The sequence below is a fragment of the Cyprinodon variegatus genome, unplaced genomic scaffold (genome assembly GCF_000732505.1).
Source record: "Cyprinodon variegatus isolate N-32 unplaced genomic scaffold, C_variegatus-1.0 Scaffold651, whole genome shotgun sequence".
Classification (NCBI taxonomy): Eukaryota; Metazoa; Chordata; class Actinopteri; order Cyprinodontiformes; family Cyprinodontidae; genus Cyprinodon; species Cyprinodon variegatus.
Window position 1 is genome coordinate 117,668 of NW_015151104.1, and position 21,930 is coordinate 139,597.

General features: G+C 38.2%; 1 protein-coding gene across 1 annotated transcript; it reads right to left on the minus strand.

The window, feature by feature from the left end:
• Positions 1–3,314: 3,314 nt before the first annotated feature.
• On the minus strand, positions 3,315–18,502 carry aif1l (allograft inflammatory factor 1-like). Its single transcript, XM_015393638.1, has 6 exons — positions 18,367–18,502; positions 18,108–18,169; positions 15,385–15,451; positions 10,961–11,002; positions 7,754–7,916; positions 3,315–4,395 (listed from the first exon to the last, which is right to left on the minus strand). The coding sequence occupies exons 1-6, from the start codon at positions 18,389–18,391 to the stop codon at positions 4,308–4,310; spliced, it is 447 nt and encodes a 148-aa protein (XP_015249124.1). The 5' UTR covers positions 18,392–18,502; the 3' UTR covers positions 3,315–4,307.
• Between the last annotated feature and the right edge of the window lie 3,428 nt (positions 18,503–21,930).

Sequence of the window (21,930 nt, forward strand, 5' to 3'; positions counted from 1 at the left end):
AGGGCAATCGGAAGCCATAGTCTCCATTTAAACCTGTTAAAGAATCAATGGAGGAAGCTAAATATTAGGGTTATGACAAGGAGGCCTGCCGAACTCAAAGACTTGGAGCTAATCACTAAAGAGAAATGGTCCATATACAAAAACATTTAAAGATGGTCATGATTTCAAATGTGTTTATAGCTCATAAACGTTTTCCCATCAACTATTTAGTAACTTAATAACCAATTTTGAACACATTAAAAAAATTAAGCAAATGTAGAATTAAAAATGCTAGTAAATAACATAACTCCCTATATAGTGATTCCTCTTATTAATCGTTATTCACTCGAGTTCTGTAAAAGCAATTTTTAGTCATTATCTGCTAGATGTATGAATAATTTTGGCTTAATCGTAACAATTCTGCTCTCATTGGGGTTTGTCTGTTATACCCCCACCCCACCCCAAAAAACAGATCAAACATCACAAAGTTGAAACATAATGAATAATTTTCCAAGGCACCGTATTTCTATTTGTGTTAAATCCTTGATCATTTCTGTGTTAAATGCATCCCTCAGATTGAAACAGTTCTGCATAAAGGAGTGGATGGATTTCTGATTATTGTGCCTCTGCTGCTGGATTATGTGGTAAGAAACAACTAATCTAATCCCTATAATGCTGTCAGTAGCTCTTTTTAATGTTTTGTTCAGATATTTCAATATGGCCACATAAGATTTTAATAAAACGCTGTCTTTTATTTTTTTTTTTATTTTTTATTCAGTTGCACATGGGAGTGTACGCATCTCAGCTATAGTTTCTGAGGTTTTATGAGTAGAAAATAAACACTGTTTTTGAATTTTTGGTTTCAATTTGCTTGTTTAAATTAGCTGAAGTAGTCGTTTGGTTTTGTTAGTCCACCTTACCTTGTATGGCCTGTGAACCAAAAGCTCTGGGAGTTCATCTTAATAGCGCACTAACTACTTTTTATTTATTTATGTATCATTAGGCTTACCTCCCAATTTTAAAAGCAGCCATAACCATGTGCCCTTATTAGGAGATCTGACTGATAGTTTAATTCATGTGTGACATTTTTTGGAATCCTTTTCTGCATCATTAGAGGTATGTTTCATGTTAACTAAATGCTGCATGTTCTATGGGGAACCATTGAGATTTATTTCAGTCTCCATTGATTTTCAGGGCATTGAGGAGTTAATTGTACTGGCTGGAATAGCTAGTGCTTAAACAGCCATATTTCTGTACCTATAAAAAGTCTAAAAAGTAATTGAGTGGTGTGACTTTTTGTTGAACTTGCCTCTGCAGCATAACGATTGTTATTAGGGTTTACAAAAACAGATCCAGACAGAGCAGCAGGAGCAAGCAATAGCTTCACTTAGAGTGTCCAGTAGAGGGCAATGTTCATGCATGGTAGGCAGACCCAGTAAAGGAATAAGATCTACATTTATGGGTCTTACTCATTGATAGATTGCATTGATTATTCTAGAGGCAGAAAACAGGTAATAATCAGCCATACAGGGTTATAAGGTCTATATCTGGTGTATTTAAAATAACTACTGATAAACCATTTCAAACAAATAAAACTTGAACTTGAAATGTTAAAAATAAAGATCAAAATATTCTGCATACTTCAAAACATGAAATACAGATAGTAGAAATAGAGATAGTAGATAAGCTGGAGTCTAACATTGGTCTTAAGGTAAAAGCTATTACAGGATTGTTTTTTCCTCAGTTTCTTGGTTCTTTCTTGTCCGCACTGGCTCTATAAGCTGCTGACAGTTTATTACATGCAACAGTGGTTATCATTTTAATTACAGGGGTGCTTAATATAATCCCACTAGGCCTGCCTGTTAGCAGGCTTGTTAGAGTCCTGCTTATTATCCTCCATGCTGTTTCACATCCCAGCAACTGTTCTCCTAAACAGCCCTTACATAGTATCCAGAATATAGAGCAGATTGGAGCAAATTTAAAAGAATATTCACAGGTGGTGATGTTTACAAGAAGACATTTATTGCTTAATCACTCTCACACACACACAGAATGAAATTGCAAGAAAATAAAATAAAAGCATAACACTGAATCAAGAGGGAACTGATATACACACTTTCAAGAATGATGAAAAAATGCAATGGGGCAACTTGATATTTTCCTGAAATTGGTTTGGTTTGACATACTTCTTGGTACAAAACTGCCAAAGATGAGTGGAGGTACTTCTTTATTACAAAGTAATTCCAGATAGCCGTCAGGGTTTACAAATCTGAAGATTTAAGGAGCTTTTCACATCTTTTGGTGCTTTCGTTTATTACAGTGGGGCTGTGTGGTCAGTTTCATGGAGACTCGTTTCTTATCTGGAGCTCAATAAGGTCAGATATATTTTTAAAGGCAAAAAAAAAAAAAAAAAAACATCGAAGGAATTCATAGCAAACAATGAAACCCCGAGTAGGTTTAGAAAAGGCCTTTTATTCCAGCACCCCTTTTGAAGGTTAATGCTATTTTCAGAAGAGAGCGCTCCAATGAAAATTGGTCATAACTCTCAGATAAAAAAACAAATCAGCACTAAATGGAGGGCTCTTGGTTATTTTTAGTTGGGGAAAGAAAAAAAAAACCCTTAAACAATCCATGAATGCAGTTCCAAAGTAGCAGTTGTGCAAAAAAAGTTTAAAAGTTGTAAAAATTATTTCAATAAACCTCAGGTTAGGATGTAAAATGTTACAGGCATGCGTTGCTAATTGCAGGTAGCCTGGCTACTGATGTCAACAATTACCACATTCCGCTGTTCCTCCCACTTGAAACTAGAACACTGTAAGCTGTGTGACAAATTGTAGAGAGAATAACAAAGCAAATACACACGCAACAAGAGTTGGACCTGGCAGTGATTGGAGTGCACTCAGCAGTGCAACGTAAATGACTTGTAAAATACCTTACATAGAAGTTGGCAAAAGCAGATAAAAAAACAAAACAAATCTTCATCTCACTGCTGCTCCACACAACCCCACTACAAGAATGCACTAAGCCTGGCATTTACATGTCCTGAAATAAGTTTGAGGGCAGAGCTTCATAGCTGCAATAAGGACGGTGTAAAAACCACCTTCGATTCCTTTGGTGTCTGCAAAGCAATGCGCATCTTCAGGCTAAAATATGTGACGCTTCTGGAAGACTGAAAAAACCTTGTAATGTGTGAAAGTACCAAATTCACAACAGGGTGGGACAAATGACAAAAAATAAACACAATGGGCAGAAAAGAGGCACAAATTATCTTACAAAAAAAACCTCCAAGATGAAGGGTTAATGAAAAAGACAAATCAAGGACAGATTTAACGCTTACAGTGAAATATAAAACGTTTATTAAGCAAAATAAAAATAAGAGTAAATCTCATTCACTCATGAATGCAAAGCAATAGCAAAACATATTTAAAATTCACTTATTCACGCTATCTTACCTAAAATCAAAGATAAATTCATGATTTTCTGGAATAGCCAAGCTAAAAGTGGTTTTACATGAATGCATGTGTGCTTTTCTTCCTTTCTGAAAGGGCTTAAGCCTTACAGTAGCTGCAAGTTGAGGCACTTGGAAAGGACGTGATTGTACTTTATGTAGCATTCTATGTGCATTTGTTCTGCTTTGTGTGTTTGTGAAACTGCGTCCTGAAAGATCACCCATTTGAAACTGGATCAAACCGGCTGGCCTTCAAGCCACTTGTTGAAACCCAAACTCCTCCAGTTAGTGTAATCTCTTTCTGCTCATCTCTAAACAACTGTGAGTGAATTTTCAAAAAGCAGGTTGCAGCACCCTAGGTCTGATGATCAGGATGAAATAAGCGGAATGTGTTCTCTGGCATTAGCTCAGCAGCAGCATGTAGGACTAGTGAGGAAGGTGGAGAAAATGGGACAGAAAAACTGCTTTTTGTTCAAGGATTTTCCAGAAGTCACCAAGTCTTGCGTCATTAAGCTGGATTTTTTTCCAGGTTTAAGGAAAGAAAGGACAGAGAAGCAACTTTTATAGAAATATGAGTGTTCCCTTAAAATACAACCACAAAACGCTTAGTAAAAAAATTTAACTTATCAGTTGGATTACATGTACAACTATCACTGCTACATTTGATTTAAAGGGGGAAAAAAACATGAATATTCACAGTCAAACATCTTTTAGTGAGTTTAAGGCTCGGTCTTCCAAACGACAGAAACCTTTCACGCACCACTTGTTCACAAAACATCATCTTTGATCCCTGGTTTCCACATTAAAACAATATTCCACGTTGTTCCATGCAGCCACATATGGTCCCTCTGCTCCACAGTCTGGAGACTGACATGGAGGTTTAAGGCAGGCTGGTGATGTCTCGTTTCGGTGGGGGTCCATCTGGCTTGCAGGGGGTGCTGTTAGCTTTATCTTCAAACAGTAAAACTCTGGGAAGGAGAGCAGGGAAAAGAAAAAATAAGCATGAAAACAAAATAAAAGTTAATCATTCAAAACTTTGATGTTCCACCTGTTGCATTAGAAATTTGGATACTTATGGAAACAACAGCAGAAGCATAAAAAAACATTGCGATAATGTTCTATTTTAAGACAAATCCAGGGTCAAAGCTTAATACTGACAAAGGACCATATACCAAAAAAATAAAAAAGATTCACTATTGATTAGTTGGGTTTGTATTCATAATGATTCTTTTTTCCCCATTTAAGGAGAATAACCACAGTCTAAGCAAAATAAAGGGCACACATGTTTAAAGTATAGTAAGTCAGACAGTGATGTCATCGATCTTCCACACTCAGTGCTTTGGTCACCTTACAGCATCCTACCAGGATCTTTTATGGTAACAGCCAGTCCTCACTTAACTGAACTGCTATGTTTGGGGTCATGGTAATGCCTCAGGTGCAGTTTCCTTTCATACACATTTGAAAATATTAAGGACTATATAATGCTGAGCAGGTCAGATGCTGCTGCAGCCAAGCATCCCCCGATTATGACACTTCCAGCTCTATGTTTCACAGCTGGTAAGATGTCAATTCCTGTACTGCTGTAACTACTAAATATGATCATTTAAGCTTTGCTCAGTTGTCCAAAGAATGTTTGACTATGTTCACCCTGAGAAACTTCAGTCTGGCCTTTTGTTTTTGTCTTAGAAGGCAAACTTGCACTGGGTGACTGGAATTGTACCAGCTGTGGGTCCTGTGATAGAGTTGATTCCTTCCCACTATCATTTCAACCCCCCACCCCCATGCAGGGCACAAAATATCTCGCCTTTGCAGCCAAGCCAACAATTGACCCCAATGACCTCTCTTTCAGAGGTATAAACAGGTATCATATATGGCAGACTAACAAAGAACCCCAAACGACTCCCCATTCTTGAGGTGCAGACATGTTCTTCTAGTTCATTTGCATGTTTTATGAAGCCTAGGCGGAATTACAACTGATGAAACTAATTGCTTTTCATACATCCACCTGCGACAAAGCCAATCAGCCTTGAACCACACCTCCACGAAAGCCAGTCGGCATCCAAGGTTCATCTTAAAAGGCCTCCAATACGCACCTCTCTGCTCATGTGCGCAAGCGGCGGATGCGCTGTGTGACTTCATTCAGATGACACTGATTCAACCCACCTCCAGCCCCTCCTCCACCATCGTAGCTAAAGCTTCATTACAGTGTCATTCCTCCCTTGCTCTTACTGCGTTCCCTGTCTCATTTCAAGCGGTCCGGCAGATGACCGCCATGTTGAATCTGGTTCTGCCAGAGGTCTCTTCCCAAAGGGGAGTTTTTCCTCTCCACTGTCACTTCATGCTTGCTCATCATGGACAGGTTCTCTCAACCTGTTTTATCTGACTAGACTTCCATCTTCCAGGTCTCTGAGTGAAGCTCCAATATCAGCTCACACATCCACTGGATCTCCCCATAAAGCTCAGCATACCGTCTCGCTAACCAGCAGCCAACTGACCAACTTCATCCATCTCCACTCCACAATCAGTTTCAGGCCTGGGGGGAAGCAGCCCTGTTCTTTACTCTTGTTCATGCATAACTATCAAAAGGTATTCTTTTGAGACCATTTTCAATCCTTTACCTGACTCATAAGATTTTACAGCCTTCCTTTGATCTTACAGCAGGGTTCAATCTAACTTCCAGAGTCAGGAACTTGGCAAGTTAAACATCGAAAGGTTTAAACAGGGAAAAACTCCCTCAAAATGCTGATCATAGATGCTCTGATCAGATGCACCTTATATCATATAACTGTCTGAATTAAGCAGGCAATTTAGCAGGGAATAAATGTAGGATTGTCCTAATTTATGTTTAATATTTTTTTAAATAATCTATAAAAAAGTATGTAGAAAAGTTTTTTTTTAAGTATTTTTTCCAAGTTTTTAAATTTTTTCAGTGTTGTTGACAAAAAGGGAAGCCCTAGAAACACAGTATGGGATTTGACAAGCTATTTACAGTGAATGCTTGCCTTTAATTTACTATTTTGGGAAACCCAGCAAAGCCCTGCTAATCCCATAAGGCCTAATGATCCCAAATGAGTAAAGCGACACTACTTTCACTTCTATCTGTATTGTCCTTCTCCTGCCAACTCTTACTGATAACATCTCCGCTCTCAACATGATGCCAAAACTGTTGCCCAAAATTGACAAGGCATCCAAACAATCAAAGCAAATAGATAAAAAAAAATAAAATAAACAAAAAAATGCATCACCTGTTGCTGTCATTTAGACACAGGATAATCAAACTAAAGCACCGTAGAGTCATTTACCCTGATGCTAACTGAGCTATATTGTAGAGTCTGCCCTCAATTGTTTCCCTCTAATGGGAACTGAATCAATTGCTGTTCTGCCAAATGCTCCATCAGCCCCCCCATTTCCTCCTTTAAAGATTAAAACAACACAAGAAAAGAAAAGTTTAGAAACCCATGCCTCTTATCTGCAACTCCAAAGGACTGCAGGCTGTAGAAAAAAAATGTCCCCACACTGTATGTGAAACAGTGTTTTAGGACTTTTCTGTTAAATTAATCCTCTTTGAGCTCCGATTTCACCTTCTATTAAATCAGGTTAGAACAGCAAAAATGTTTTTAATAGTTCACCGCTCTGTGTTGAGAAAGCATAAATAAACAGGATTGCTGGAAAGCGGAGCTCATCTTACTAGAATGAAAATAAGTGGAACATAGAAGCAGGAGGAAATGAGATTTTTATAAATAGCATGTTGGTGGATTACAGGATAAACTAAAAAAACAAACAAAAACACAAACATTTGAAGACAAAGTAGGAAAAGTTATGTATTCTGATGGATGTTTTTGGGATTATGAGATTAGTCTGGGGTCTGAGGTCCAGTCAGCTTACTGACATTCAGCAGCCATTTTGGCAAGGCAGAACCAGCACCCAGCTGCTGTACAGAGCTTAAGCCAGATATATTAACCTATTTAAAAACAGACCAACAAAAAAAATATCTAATGAGTTTTCCCCCCCTCAGCCTTTATGCGATGGTCAGCGGTTAATCAGCCTGGACTCACTTACATAAGCCACTAATCGCAGCTAAAGCCAGGGGTGTTTTCAATGGATAGGCTTTCCAAATAGGTTTTGTTGCTATGGTGACAAACAGCAAGTGGGTAGTGACATCATAGCTTGTCATGACTGATACACCCCCCCTGCAGATGGATGAGGCAGGTAATCGTCAACACCGACCTTGCTCTCAGACGTAGCAGCAGTTCATCAGTAGGTTATTCGCAGCCTGCAGAAAAGCTCGAACAGTTTGCATCACAACTGATCCATGTGTTTACTTACAGCTTGAGAACAGCAGAGCGCTTGCCCAGCATCATCTTGACAAAGTCCCTGTAGTTGATGGTGTTGCTGCTGCCGCCGGTCACTTCAACAATCATCTTTTTCAGTTCTAGATGGGTCTTCGGCACCCCGAGCTTCTCCATCATTCGTTTCAGCCCCATCAGATCTGAGATTTGGAGAAAGAAATCAGGACATCAGCTTCATCAGCTCTTTTACCATGAACGGAAATGTTGAAGAAACGGGTATACTGGGTCCAAAATGTTCTTTAAAGATCAAACCAGCATTTTATGCTACATTTTATTCAACAAAAGCAAGAATATTTATGTATCATCTTTCTCTGATCATCTCATAACATTGTTGGTCATTTGTCATTAATGTTGCCATCCTTCTTCCAAACATACTAAACATTTCCCTTGTGCATTACAATCAAAAGATCATGTTCACAAAAACAGACTGTTTTTCTGCAAGAGAACCTCTAGACTGCAAAGGAAATAAGAGGAAACAGGAAAATAACAGTCTTTTGTTTCTGCAGCTAATGTAGAGGTGGCTTTTATCTTTAAAAAGGGTAGAATACTGAATGCTTGGGGGGAACCATTTTCTAAAATATGTCTACCCTTTCTTTTTCAGTGTTTTCACAATATGAGAGATGAGTGGCACTTCTCCCCATTTATTAACCCAAGGAGATATTTTTCTATTATTCTATGTAAAGGAAAAATATAGCAGACTTTGTATAAACGAGTGCAACAGCCTGAGGAGGGTTGTCTTTCCTTTACTCTTTAATCCATAAGGCTAAAGAAAACTTGAGTCACACATTATCTCCTTAAATGAGCAATATATACTGTTTATATGTGCCTCCATTACATAATCAAAACAAATGAGACGTCACAATAAGGGCCCCAATTAAATATAACTTAATCACACACTACACTCTGAAGGATTGAAACTGAAAGAAACTGAAAACACGCTCTACTGATGCCAGTGATCAGTTAGCCAATAATACTCTCAGGGCTCATTTAGATGGTTCTTATATAAAAGGAAAATAAATAAAAAAACAGCCTAATGCTACGTTCACACATAAAGCAGCAAAGGCAGCAGGAGCAGCTAGTTTACATGCAAAGTCAATGGTTGACGCAGATCAAGGCGCATTAAAAGGCCCTGTAGCTCATTTTGAGCAGGAGGAGCAGCGCGTCGTGAGCTTCTGACCCGCGCAACACGCTGCGCTGCAAATGCAGCAGCTGCTGGAGTTGGAAAAATTGAATTTTTGCTGCTCAACGAGCCACATCAACCAATCAGAGAAGCTGATCTGGGAGCTGGCAGGGAGAGAGACAAATCGCTGATGCTACAGATCACTATGATCACCGTCCTGAAACCGTTTATTAACGCCGAAATTTACTCAAAATGCTGAAATCTGCAGGCAAAACATGTTCGCTTTTATTATCCTGGTGCCTGCAGTATGGATTACATACAATAAAACCTGCCTTCCAGCCACCGCGCCAAACTGCGAAGAGACGATTTGGTCTCTTCGCATCTGTTTGGCGGTTGAATGGGATTCCTCCTGACAGCGCACCACCAGTGTACGGGGTTCTGAGCGGCTCCGACAGCTAAATAATATTTGAAGGCAGGATGGTAATCTGGATGAACTGACTGCACAGATTAAGTTTTCAGGTGGACTTTTCACTAAAAAACATTTAAACAACTTTTTAACCACTGATCACAGCATATATAGCTGCCATTGTTACAGGCAAAGCAAGGATAGGGTAGCTCCGCCCAACACGCATCAGAAGCAGTTTTTCCACTGCGCAGACAAAGCAGCCAAGCTGCTTAAGCCACGCATAAGAACTAAAGTCGTACAAGCATAAAAAATGAAGCAGTACACGGGGTTTTGCTGCTTTTGCTGCTTACAGTGTGAACGTAAGGGTCTTGCTGATTGTTTTGTTAATGTACAGTTGCAAAGAGTGAGTGAGGTGCTAAAACCCTCTTCCTGGCTCTGATCCTCTTTTTTTCCCTGAAACAGAGCAGAAAGCATAAAAGTTCCATGTGACTGTGCCTACGATTTACTGCTGCGAGGTGCAGTGTGAAGAAAAGAGGGAGATATTCTGCAGGAGGCCCATTTTTCAGTATGGTAACATTCTCTTTTGGACCGGTAACATCTAAAACGAAGCTTCATTGTCTCTCTCCATTAAAATTTCACTTGTACATAAATCCCAATAACTTTGCAGAAACACCAACTCTTACATTGAGTGTCTATTTTTGACCAAAGCAGTATGCTGCTCCTGATCCAATTAGTATTACGATTGCGATTTTACTTTGACTTTTTTTTTTTTCATGACTTTGAAAGCTTGTTTGACCAGAGTCCATTGATGCAGGACTTTACTGTCATGACTAGAACTGTGGGTTTGATGAAACTCGCTCTACCCTTCTGTATGACAGCAAACCTACCTTAAGCCCATTACTGCCATCTAAAGAGGTGGAGTGAGAAATTTAGTGTCTTGTTAAATTTAATATGACAAAAAAGTTTGACATTTTGCAATTGTGAAAATTGTGTTTTGTTAAATTGTGATTATATTGGAAATGCAATCAACTGCCCCATTTCTGCAAAAGGAAGCCTCATTGAAGGGATAAATGCACATTGCACTAAATGGTACAACTGCAGCTGGTGTTTAACAAGACTGTTGCATTAGAACAGTTCAAAAGTTCAGTAAAGCTTAGCTAACGAGAATAAAGAGTATAATCCTAAGCTAAGCATTGAAAGGCATTTCGTTACACATCCTGAAGTTATTTGAGATAAAAAAAAAAACATGTAGAGAGCAACACATTCTTTAGATCATTGTAGAAAAAGCAGCTGACAACTGTCGGACCCAACATGCCACCTCAGCTGGGCCGCATGGCAGCTGTGAGGAACAGTCATCCTCGTTCAAATCTGGGTTTACTGCAGTGATAAACGTGACCAGGCAGACCCAACCCGAAATTAGAATTAGGATTTCAGCACCTGCAGACAGGCTCTACGTCTAGTGTCCAACACCTGTTCACCTCACATCTGCTGTGGGTCGAATTAAGGAGTCTCACTTTACGTGGACGACCCAACCGTGACACATGAGCCTGTCTGAGGCCAGAGAATACACACAGAGTGTTGTATTAATTACTGCTCTGTCCTGTCAACGCAGCACTTTGGGAGGGCAACACGTGTTTTTACTGTTGGTTCTTACTCACCAATCTCTCCTTCATCGTTCAGGTCAAACTCAGCATATTTATCTGCAAAACAAACACAGAGAGGGATTATTGCGTACAGGGAGAGTTCAAGCCCACCTCACACCCTGCATTCTGCAGCACAAACAACAATATCTCAGCTGGCATTTGACTTGTCAGCACAACACTTGACACAAGCTATCCACAGGTCACAGTCTTGGACTCTGCTGAAAGGGGAGAAGCAGAGGAAGGATGAAAAGGGAAGGGTTTTCACAATGGGAAGAATATATCACCAGTCTTTGAAGCTCAGTTTCCTCATACCACACCGGTCCTAAACAAACCCACAAACATCTCTATCCAACATTTAGATCTGCTCCAACCAACCAAGCTGAATAAAACTGCTGCATTTTATTGGTGAAATAAATGCATAAATAATTGAAGGAGATCATTTTTAGCACTTTAGTCATAACAGTAATTTTAGATGTACCCTTAAATCGGAAGGAGTAACCTGAGAGAATCCACAAATGCATGAGGAGAGCATGCAAACAGCATAAAGAAAGATTGGGATTAAAACCAGAATTGTCTTCTTAATAGATGCCATCGTGCATCTATAGGGGGTAAAGTATCAGCTCTATGGTGGGATTTCAGCTCTCATAGGAGATTCCATAAGTGAATTGTTTTGGTTAATGAATCAATTTTACAGTAACTAGTTTTCTATGTTAAAATTATTTGGTTTAAATTTGTATATTTTAACCAAATGTGTCAAACCTTAAATGTCATTTAACACTGAAGTGACTCTTTCCAGATACCAGCAAACAGATATTTCTGTGTTTCCTCCTCAACTTTCCTCCTTCCTCGTCTCTAGAAGACCCCTTTGGTCAGATTACTCCTGCTATTTCTGTCCCACAATGGATGCTTTGTGTGTGTTGGAGGAGAGAGAGGGGTTGCTGTGTTAACTGTGTGAATCGTTGGGGAGAGGGACAGCACAATGCTCACCCTGTTCATAAACCCTCAGGAGGGGGCCTCCACACACACATGCATGACTTTTTGAGAGGACCACTTGTTGTGGTGCAGCCTGTTGATCATCTGCTGCCTCTGAGGAGAGCTCAAATGCAAAAACCTTCAACCTTCAGTTGTTGCTCATTTCAAACTTCCTTCAGAAACTATGTGGACAAAGTGACTAATGTGAAACACTGATTTTAGTTTCTTCTTACTTGAAACATTTGTGAAACTGAGGATCTTTGTTTGTTTGTTAGTGAGTTTACGCCCAGCCTCTTTTCCAACTGCCATCTGAAGCAGCTCTTTATTAAGCTTGCTGATAAAATAGCTGAATCGCATGATAACGCCACACACCATCTCTGCCATGTTGGCCTTCTGATAAAGAATGTTTCCCATGCCTTCAAAAGACTAGCAGACAATAATCCACGGACCAGAGGGAGCTTCAATAACGGCATCTTTTCATCAAAAACATAGTTTGAATTCCAATCTTTATTTTGCTGATATATTTCAGATTGGTTGATAGGAAAATGATCTTTGCACTTAGTGTAGCTATATGAGAGCACCTTCCTGGCATATTTCCTATAAACTGTGCCTCCTCAGTCAGCGGTGGTTATCTCTGCACATGTGTAAAATCCAAAGATTAATGGACTAATAGTGACAAGATGAATAGATGTCAGGGTTGTAATTCCACATAAGTCATGCTTTTTGTAGTTCCACTGGGTAGGAGTCTAAAGGCATCCATCTTTATTAATATAAAAAATTTATTTAAAAAGGAGTTTTTGTATTTTTTCATAGACTGGCAATTAGTCCACAGTCTGTATTTCACCCATAACCCCTGAAGAAAGAGGCAATGCCCATTCCACTGTCCCTTGGCATAGAAAAATGGGTATAGCGAGTGGATGGACATATTTAGGGTTCATTTGGGCTTAACCTGCCAAAATGCATTAATCCATCTGGATAACTCTACCCCATTAATAAAAAAACAAAAACGAACAAAAATCATACCATGCCCCCAGAACGATTTTGAATATTGGCACCAAATTGGTTCGTATCAAGTAAGGCTGAACGATTTTACCAAAATTAAAATTCCAATTATTTTAAACCAATATTGCAATTGTGATTTTTATTTCGATTTTCCTTTGCATTAATAAAAGGCATGTACATTTTTCACTGCAGGGTTTCAGTTTTCTCATGACCTGGAAAGCTTGCTTGTCCATGTCCTTTGTTGCAGGACTTTACTGTAACTTTTTCCCAAGAAGTGATGAATTATACTTGCATGCATGCATGTATTTGCACGCTAGATGCACATCCCTCTTCCATTCTGTGTGGTTGTGCACTCACTTTAACCATATTACCGCCAGCTGAAGGACTGAAGGAATACATTTAGCTACTTACTCTTTTTAAATGTAATATGACCAAAATAGATTGCCTCGCAGATTTGAAAATTGTGTTTTTTTTTTTTTAAATTGCAATTATATTGCAAATGCAATTAATTGCCCGGCCCAAGTACCAAGAGACACTAAACCCCCCCACATAGTCCGGCATATTTCCCTCCAAGGTAGTCAACACGTTCTCAAGGTGTAGTCAAGGCAGACTTACAGGTCCGTGCAAAGATCAGAGAAACAGTCTAGCTCTGGGCCGTTAGCTGCATTTGCAATGAAAAGGCAATTTAACAAAATGAAATTTTCAAATCGCAGAGGTTCTCAGTTTACATCACATTACATTTTACAAGAATTAGTGAGCACATTTCTCACTCCAGCCCTATAGGTGGTGGTAATATGCATAAAGTGGGATTGCAACAACACAGACGCAAATTCATGAATGCAACTAGAATTTAGTGCAAAGGTTACAGTAAAGTCACGCAAAAAAGGACTTTGGCAAAGCAACCTTTCAAGGTCAAGAAAAAGCATAAACCCTGGAGGGAAACATAAATACTTGTGCTTAGTGCAAAAAAACAAGACCAGAAAAATATTAAAAAAAAAAAAAAATAAAATCGCAATTGCAATATTGGTGTAAAATAATCACAATTTAAATTTTTGGCAAAATCTGAATCAATGTCTTGTGGACCAGATGACCCAATGAGGTATATTCACTGATATTTAGAAGTAAAGGATATAAAATGGATAGTCCTGGGTTTGGTCGGAAATTAGGCCTGTTAGCTAAACTGGCCTAAATAAGTTGCCCGGTTGGTGTGACCCCAATGACTGCTGGAGACGAAGAATAAGCAGGTATGGTTGAAAGATATATAAATGCAAAGTACAATCAATTAATTGGTTTTAAATTTAGAAATGTTTGGTGGTCTATTCAATCACATTCCATTGCTCCAACAGTCTTAACTACTGTGTTTCCACCCAAACTTTTTCAATGTGTAGACAATAATAAGCAGGTGGATGGTGAAGCCTCAGTTTTTCATTGTAAGCTGTTCTTCTATTGCTTCGGTGTGGAGAGATCTGGCTCCAGTCATTCTCACAGGACTAAAGAAAATGGAATAAACATGTGTGCATCCTCCTCTGGATGAGAGCGTTGTCATGTTACTGGATGCATCCTGCATCCTGTTACACCATCTCCTGGTTAGAATTAATATATGTATAAGCCATGATTTAATTTTAAAATGATATTTTTCTTATCCTTTCTTTTTTTTTTTGTACAAAAAATATAAATTCTAAGAAGTACAAAATCAATTATGCACTAATGATGAGAAAAACAATGTAGATTAATTTTGAAAAAGATAAAAGAGGTGATCTGATGGGATATTGATGGTTGATAGCTGTCAGGTTGTTGAACTTTGGTTTATGGGAAAAAGGATAAAGGGGGAGAAAATAAAAAAAAAAAACAGCAACCTCCGAGGAGTTGTGTGCTGTTTATATAGCACTGCTCCATTTCCTCCAGCAAGACGAAGCTCTAAGTAGGACACTACTAGCATATTTCCCACTTCCAGAACTTATTAAAATACATGCCCATATGTCACCATGTCCTGGAGATTATAAACAGAGCTTACAATCGGCAAAGGAAACAAAAACATAAAACTTCATAACAACAGATGCATAAATATGTATTGGAGGTCAGGGATCCTGCTTGCAAATTGTGCAACTATTTTCTCGTAATTAGCTAGCTAATAATGATTTCCATCTTCCCAGAAGCTCAGAGTTCGCTCAGCTAGGTTCTGAATATTGAAACAACAAGCGTAGAAACGCCTCGACACATTCCTCTAAGGCCACCAAAGACTTGGCCCTAGAAAATCCTTTTTGGAAATCACAGCAGACCATCTTTCCCACAGAGAATAGCAGAAATGCTCATAACCGAAGGGGGCCAAAGCAGGCTGTGCAGTCTGCCAACAAGTAAACAGCAGCTGGAGGTGGAAGGAGGGAAAAAAAGCAGAAGAAGAGCAGAAGAAAACAACCTGACTGCTGGATACTGGAACAGCAGATAGAAGGACTGGATTTACTTACTTTTTAAGCTTTCCAGTTTCTCTGCCAGGCCTTCTTCATCCCTGTATTTCTGGTCTTCCAAGTATTCCTAAGAAAGATGAAAAGAGGTGATAAAACTGAATGAGATCAGAAAAAATGAAAAACAAAAACAGGTTTTGCATGTTAAGGTGAAAGTGAAACTCGTTAAAGCTGTTTTGACAACTATCTTAGAGATAAATGACAAAACTCTCAAATTGCATTGATCTAATTATATCTTATGGTCCTCTTATCTGTGGCTTATTACCACTTAATTACTGGGGAGTATTAAGAGCGCGGAGGAGGCAGGAGAGCCTGGAGGGAGCTGTTCTAATGAAATTATAATGGCGCTATGTGCTGTGAAGGAGTCATCCACCATTTTCAAAGACAGAGCAATGTTTTGGCCTCTGTGTGACAGAGACCTGCAATCAAAAAGGATAACCATCACAACTGGATGTTTATCATCGCAGCCTGACTCAGCTGACTGCAGCCTCCCCACAGGAATGTCCCATCACAGGCGCAGGGCATGCAACCACATCCGAACAAGTGCTGCACACGGACATCAAACCTTCCACTTCACATGAATCAAAAAATATCTACCTGAAGATTCTCAGAAGATGGCGGGGACTTACATGTAAAGGCCAGAGGTGTAAGTGGTCATTAAATCACAAATGTTTCAGCAAAATCAGATAGTTATTGCAAATTTGGTAAGATGAACACTTCAACACCTAAAGCACAAAATGTATCGGTAGACCAACACATTTAAGCTTGTGGCCTTCTTCAGGGCCAGTACAAATCCCATACCTGTTCCATTTTGATAAAATACCAGCACAATCAGATATCAGCTATGAAGTAGAATGCAGTTGATTGTCCTGCAAAATAAATGCAGCTGATTTTAGTTTGAGGTTACCAAAATAAAAACCCATAACCTGTGGTTGTACAGGAATACAGCTGTTCATAGACAATGGTTAAGAACACAGTACAAACCAGACAGGTAAGGTTTAAAGCAAGGTGAGATTATAAAACAATAAACCAATCGCAAGCTTTGAACATTTTACAAAGAGCTGTGAATCTAGTCAAACATTAAAAAAAGTTGTAATGTCCCGGAATATATTTCTAAAGGAAACATATTCCGGGATATCACAACTTTTTTATGCTCTTTTGTATTATATACACACTGTATATCGTCTGTTGTATTTTTATCTTTAATTGCATTGTGCTTTAACTCTGCCTTTTATAACCTATATAAATTACTGGAACCAGAATTTCCCTGAAGGAGTCATTCCAAGGGATGAAGAGCACAACTGAAAGCTTCCCAAAACATGACAGACCCACCTAAACCAACAGCCCAGGCAAGGAGAGGATTAATTAAGGAGGAGCCCAATAAGGTGACCTGGTAACTCGGCTCTATCGTACAAAAAACCCCAAAACAAAACAAAAAACTCAGTGATTTTTTCTTCTAGATTATGTCACAGTGGACATACACTTACAATGACAATTTCAGACCCCTCCATGATTTCTAAGTGGGACAAATTGCCCAATAACAGGGTGTTCAAATACTTATTTTCCTCAATGCAAGTCTGGCAGAGGAGTTGGAATACAGTCAGTGATGAAAAAGAAAAAACAAAAACAAAAAAAGTGAGAAAAAAATCGTTTAAAAATTACAACAAGAAAGCACCCAATTGTAAACATTGTGAAAAATGGTGGAGGTAGCATCATGGTCTGGAGATGCTTTTCCTCAGATATGATGGAAAAGCATAGTCAGATGATATAGGATGATGGGTGCAGCTAAATAAATGTCTGGCAACAACAGATGTGGGTTAACCTTCCAGCTGAACAAAGAATGAAAATAGAGACAGATAAAAAAAAAAAATAATAAGGGTTTCAATCCAAGCTCTGTCGTGTTTTTGAAAAGTGCAAATAAAATCCAGATTTTAACAATCAATCCAAGCAAAACTCTTCATCAATCCGTTTGAGATTAAGTGATTTTCCAAAGAAGACGAAAAGTTTCTTATTTAGATTCTAGTAAAAACAATGATGAACTTTTAAGGCCTAAAAAACAAAAAACACAAAAATTACACACCTAACAGTGCAATGGGTACAAATTATCATACAAGGCCCTGTGAATTATCCAATATACCTGGCATTCTGTTAGTCCTATACAATGAAGCAGATACTGAACAAAAATCATTAATTAACATGTTTCTGCTTTATTATGAGAGCTGTAGTTGAGGAACCCTGAACAACAGACCAGAACACTTTATCTTCAGATAAAGGGAGCAAGGAGTGTCATGCATTAAACAAGCTGCAGCGACCTGCTTTCCATGCTGCTGTTCCAGAGGTGATCTGATAACAGGACACTGAGCAGATCATATAAAGGAGGGGAGCACAGATTACAGGCAGATCTAGTTAATCCGCTGGCATATTTGATGGGAAGGAACCCAGATGCTAAACAAAGCGCCCATTGGACCCTTGTTCTGAATAAAGGGAAGGAGGCAGAGCAGCTATAACAGGTCAGAGGGGAGCATTCCCCAAAGACAATCATGTGAGAAGGTATGCAGCCATTCAACAAGTGCCAGGAGATAATAAGGTGCAATAAATCAATAGAAGGGATCGCTGTATATCAGCCATATGCAGTGTCAGAGACACTGAGGAGTCTGCGCTGTAGAAACAAGGCCAATGCCAAGTCAAGTGTACACGACCTCATTAACGCAGAGCCTCCCTCTTACCTTGTTTATTTCCTCCAGCTTCTGCCTCTGCTGCTCCTTCAACAGACCGAAAGCTTTCCCACCTAAAAACAAAGAGGTTCAGGTTATTCCTGCAGTAAACAGTGATGCCTCCTCTAGCTGGCCTTGGATGGGAGCCAGTCGGCCTCCGACGCTCTATTGTAAAGACTCAAAGCTTTAGCTAACGGCCGACAGACATTCAGCCTCCCTCAATGATAATAATGATAAAAATCTATGAATTGTATTTTTTTTATTTCTTTACCTTGCATGTTTTTATTTGAAGGCATCCTGGAATTTCTCGGAGAGGTTTAGAGTGAGATAAGGACCAAAATATCTGAGCCAGCAGGCTGCCGCACTGTACGCGGGGGTATTACTCCTATTTAAAGATTGTGCTCAATGGGCCACTCTGCACCGGCGTCAAGCGTGACGTAATCAAATACGAGACATCCGGTCAAGCTTTTCAAAATAAACTGGTAGACGTGGGAATGAAGTTTGTGCTTCATTAAGCGTTTTTAATCACTCGTGGTAGGGCCACTCGCGTGCAAACAAACAAAACAAAAAATGCTTAGGATCTGTTGACAAATATGTGCTATTTCATAAGTAGTTAAAAATCTATTTTTTTATTTATATATATATATTTTACGATAAAGCTTATTGTTGAAGGTTGTGGTAAAACCCTTTCAATGTGTATTTTAAACCTTTCAAATATCGATAAAGAATCAAACAAAAATTAGCAAAATCCAATATTTAAAAAATAAAATTTAATTGGAGAATGGGGGGTGGGGGGACACGTCACACACACCCACAAAACTCATGTATGTAAAAAAAAAAAAAAAAAACTGCTCTCATCATCTTTCCAAAATTATGTTGTAATGGAGAGTATGTGGTTAATTTACAAAACCTGATTAGCAGCCCATTCTTCTTCTTCTTTTTATTTTTATTTTATTTTTTTTTGCAACAGTAGTATGTCATTTGTAATTGGGCAAAACAAAGGATGTGATCCTTGATTATTAAAATACTTTTTTTTATCAGATCACTACACATAGACCTAATTTCTGGCTGACATACTTTCTCATCAGCATTCTATAGGTGGTCCTTACTTTTATACTCCACTTTTCACATCCTCCAATGATCCTAACTACAGAAAAAAGGAAACCTGACTAAAGCCAGTCAGCACATCATTTAAATAATACTGACACCTGGTACCTCATGTCCGTAGGGTACATAATTTCTGCAAAGAATATTTGTTGTCAACTTTTATTTTGAAGTCAAAAACATCTAATTTCCGGTTTCATCGCACAGAAACTTGTCCTCAGGCTGGGAGTGATGCTGTAGTTGTAAACCTGGGCATTTCGAGCTTATCACGCTGGCGCTCGCCATCATGAGGTGCAAAATAAAACTGCATAAATTAAGGGCGTCACCCATTCATGACAGAGATAAATGAAAATGTTTCGCAAAGAAAACGGGCTAAATCAAATATTAAAAAATAGATGCTTAGACATAAGAATGAGAATTATTTTAAATGTGGGTTAACGGGATACATATCTATTGTCTTTTTTATATTTTTTAAAATATAAAATACATATCTTTCCAGACCGTACTCTGACTTTATATGTCTTACTGTTTTGCATGTTAATAGTAATTGTTAATATCAAAAGTTTTGATATTGTATATTAGATTTTTTTTGGTCAAATTGATAGCAAATAATAAATAATTCAGTGAAAAAATGTAAAGTGATGTTTTATACTCAATAATAAAAACATAAATTCCTCTCTGCCATGCTTTTGTAATAACAGCGATTGTATTAACAAAACTTTCCATGTTTCGTATAGTATTAACAAAACTTACCACACTGGCTCTTCTCGGAAAAAAACAAGCTTAAACCAAAGATTACAAAACAACTTGGGGGATGACTAGAGTTGCAAGTTTTCATATGTAAAAGGAAGGAAAAAAAGTGCATGTTAATAAATACAAACAGGAAAAACATTACCCCAATACAAGTTTTACGAGTTTAGGCGAAACTAAAATTCCTAAAAGCTGCACCTTAAAAAAAAACCCGGAATCCTGCAGTGAAACACAATGGAGGGCTTAAAAAGAAAGTACTTCAGACTATATTCAGAGTATATCTAATGTCCTCCTGTCAACACCTAAAGTAATAACTTAGCCTATCTTAAGGCTTCCTTGTCCTCATCACTCAGTCACTGTTAAATTAAAACACCTCACAACTGAACAGATGTCTCTAAAGGGAGCTACTGCAATTAATTAATCATTAATGGAATATGAAACATCCTGTCTGAGCCACAAGCAGAATCTATCCAAGTATAATAAATGACTTATTCTCAACCCCATCCATTTAAAATGCAAAAGAAAATGACACCCGCCCTCTTTTTATTTGAAGAGGTTGGGTGTTGTGTGTCTGATTAGCAAAAAGGCACAGTGCAAGTAAAGGAAGGGGCCTTTATCATCATTATGTAAACAGTGATGTATGTGTATGTGATTGAGCTTACATATATTTATAGTTACCTGCAGACAAGATAATGCAAAAGTGTGCATGGAAAGGCAAGTCACTGATTCCAATACATTTCAAGAAGTAATACTGGAAATTTACCAGCTTAAAAAACATAAACAAAAACATCCCTTTGTACGCAACTAGTAAACAAAGGAAAGTTACTAAAGTGTCCTAATTAATGTGTTATATTTAGAAATGTTTAAAAAACACTCAGAAATCTGACCTTTAATCCCGATTTTCACACCAACAACCAAGTTTTTGGAAAACCATTCTTATAATGACTTTGGATTGGGCTAAAATGACCTTTAATCCTACAAATTAAGTTTGGGATGTTCATTAAAACATGCTGTCTTTATTATAAAAACCAAATGATAAAATCCAAAACATTTATTTAAAAGACGTAGAATATATGTCCAAAAATTTCTTAAGGATCCTATTCTGCTATTTTGGAAGTCAGTAAGGTTTTTGGAATCGCACAGGAACCACTCCATCTGACTTTCTACTTGTCTCCACATGCAAAGCAAATGTAAGTGCATGTGAACTAAAAGGTTATAGTTTTGATATTAGAAATAAGGCAGTAATGGAGTTTTAGCTCATAGTTTTTAGATTTGGTTTGCATATAATAATTTTTTTCAAGTTGTTTAATGGTTATACACTGATGTTGGACAAGAGGGTCATCCCAAAGTGTTTGCTCTAGATAGTGTATAGAGTATAGAGTTGAACACCTGATCCAATAAAGCATGCATATCATTCAAGCTTTGATTTGACTCACCAATTGTGCACCGATATACAGAGGTGTTTAAAAAAAAAATGTTCCCCCAAAATGATCCCCCAAAAGTTGGATAGCAAAACCAAGAATATTTTGGTTTACTGAAGCATTAGTATTACATCTAATAATGAACTCAACCTTTGAATAGAATCCTCAAAAAAGTCATCTACACATCTCAGTACCACTCCACTTAGCAAGTGCATTTCACTCCAGTTTCTGACTATTTTTATCAAAATATTTTCTTTGCTTTGTTCTCTAAGAAGATGCTCACAATTATACACAAGCTCCAAAACTTGGATCACCAGGGTTTTATTTCATAACAAAGGACCAATAATTTCATTATTTTCTTTACTGAAAGCTCTTCCCCACAGCTATCACAACACCCCTATCCCCCCCAAAAAAAAAAAAAAAATTGAATAAAAAACAAAAACAAAAACACACAGCAATAACATATGGGCTGTCCAACACCACTTACACACACACCTCTCTGTTCTGTTTTATCTGCTATTATCTGTCATTATTTATCCTGTATTATAACTCCACTAATA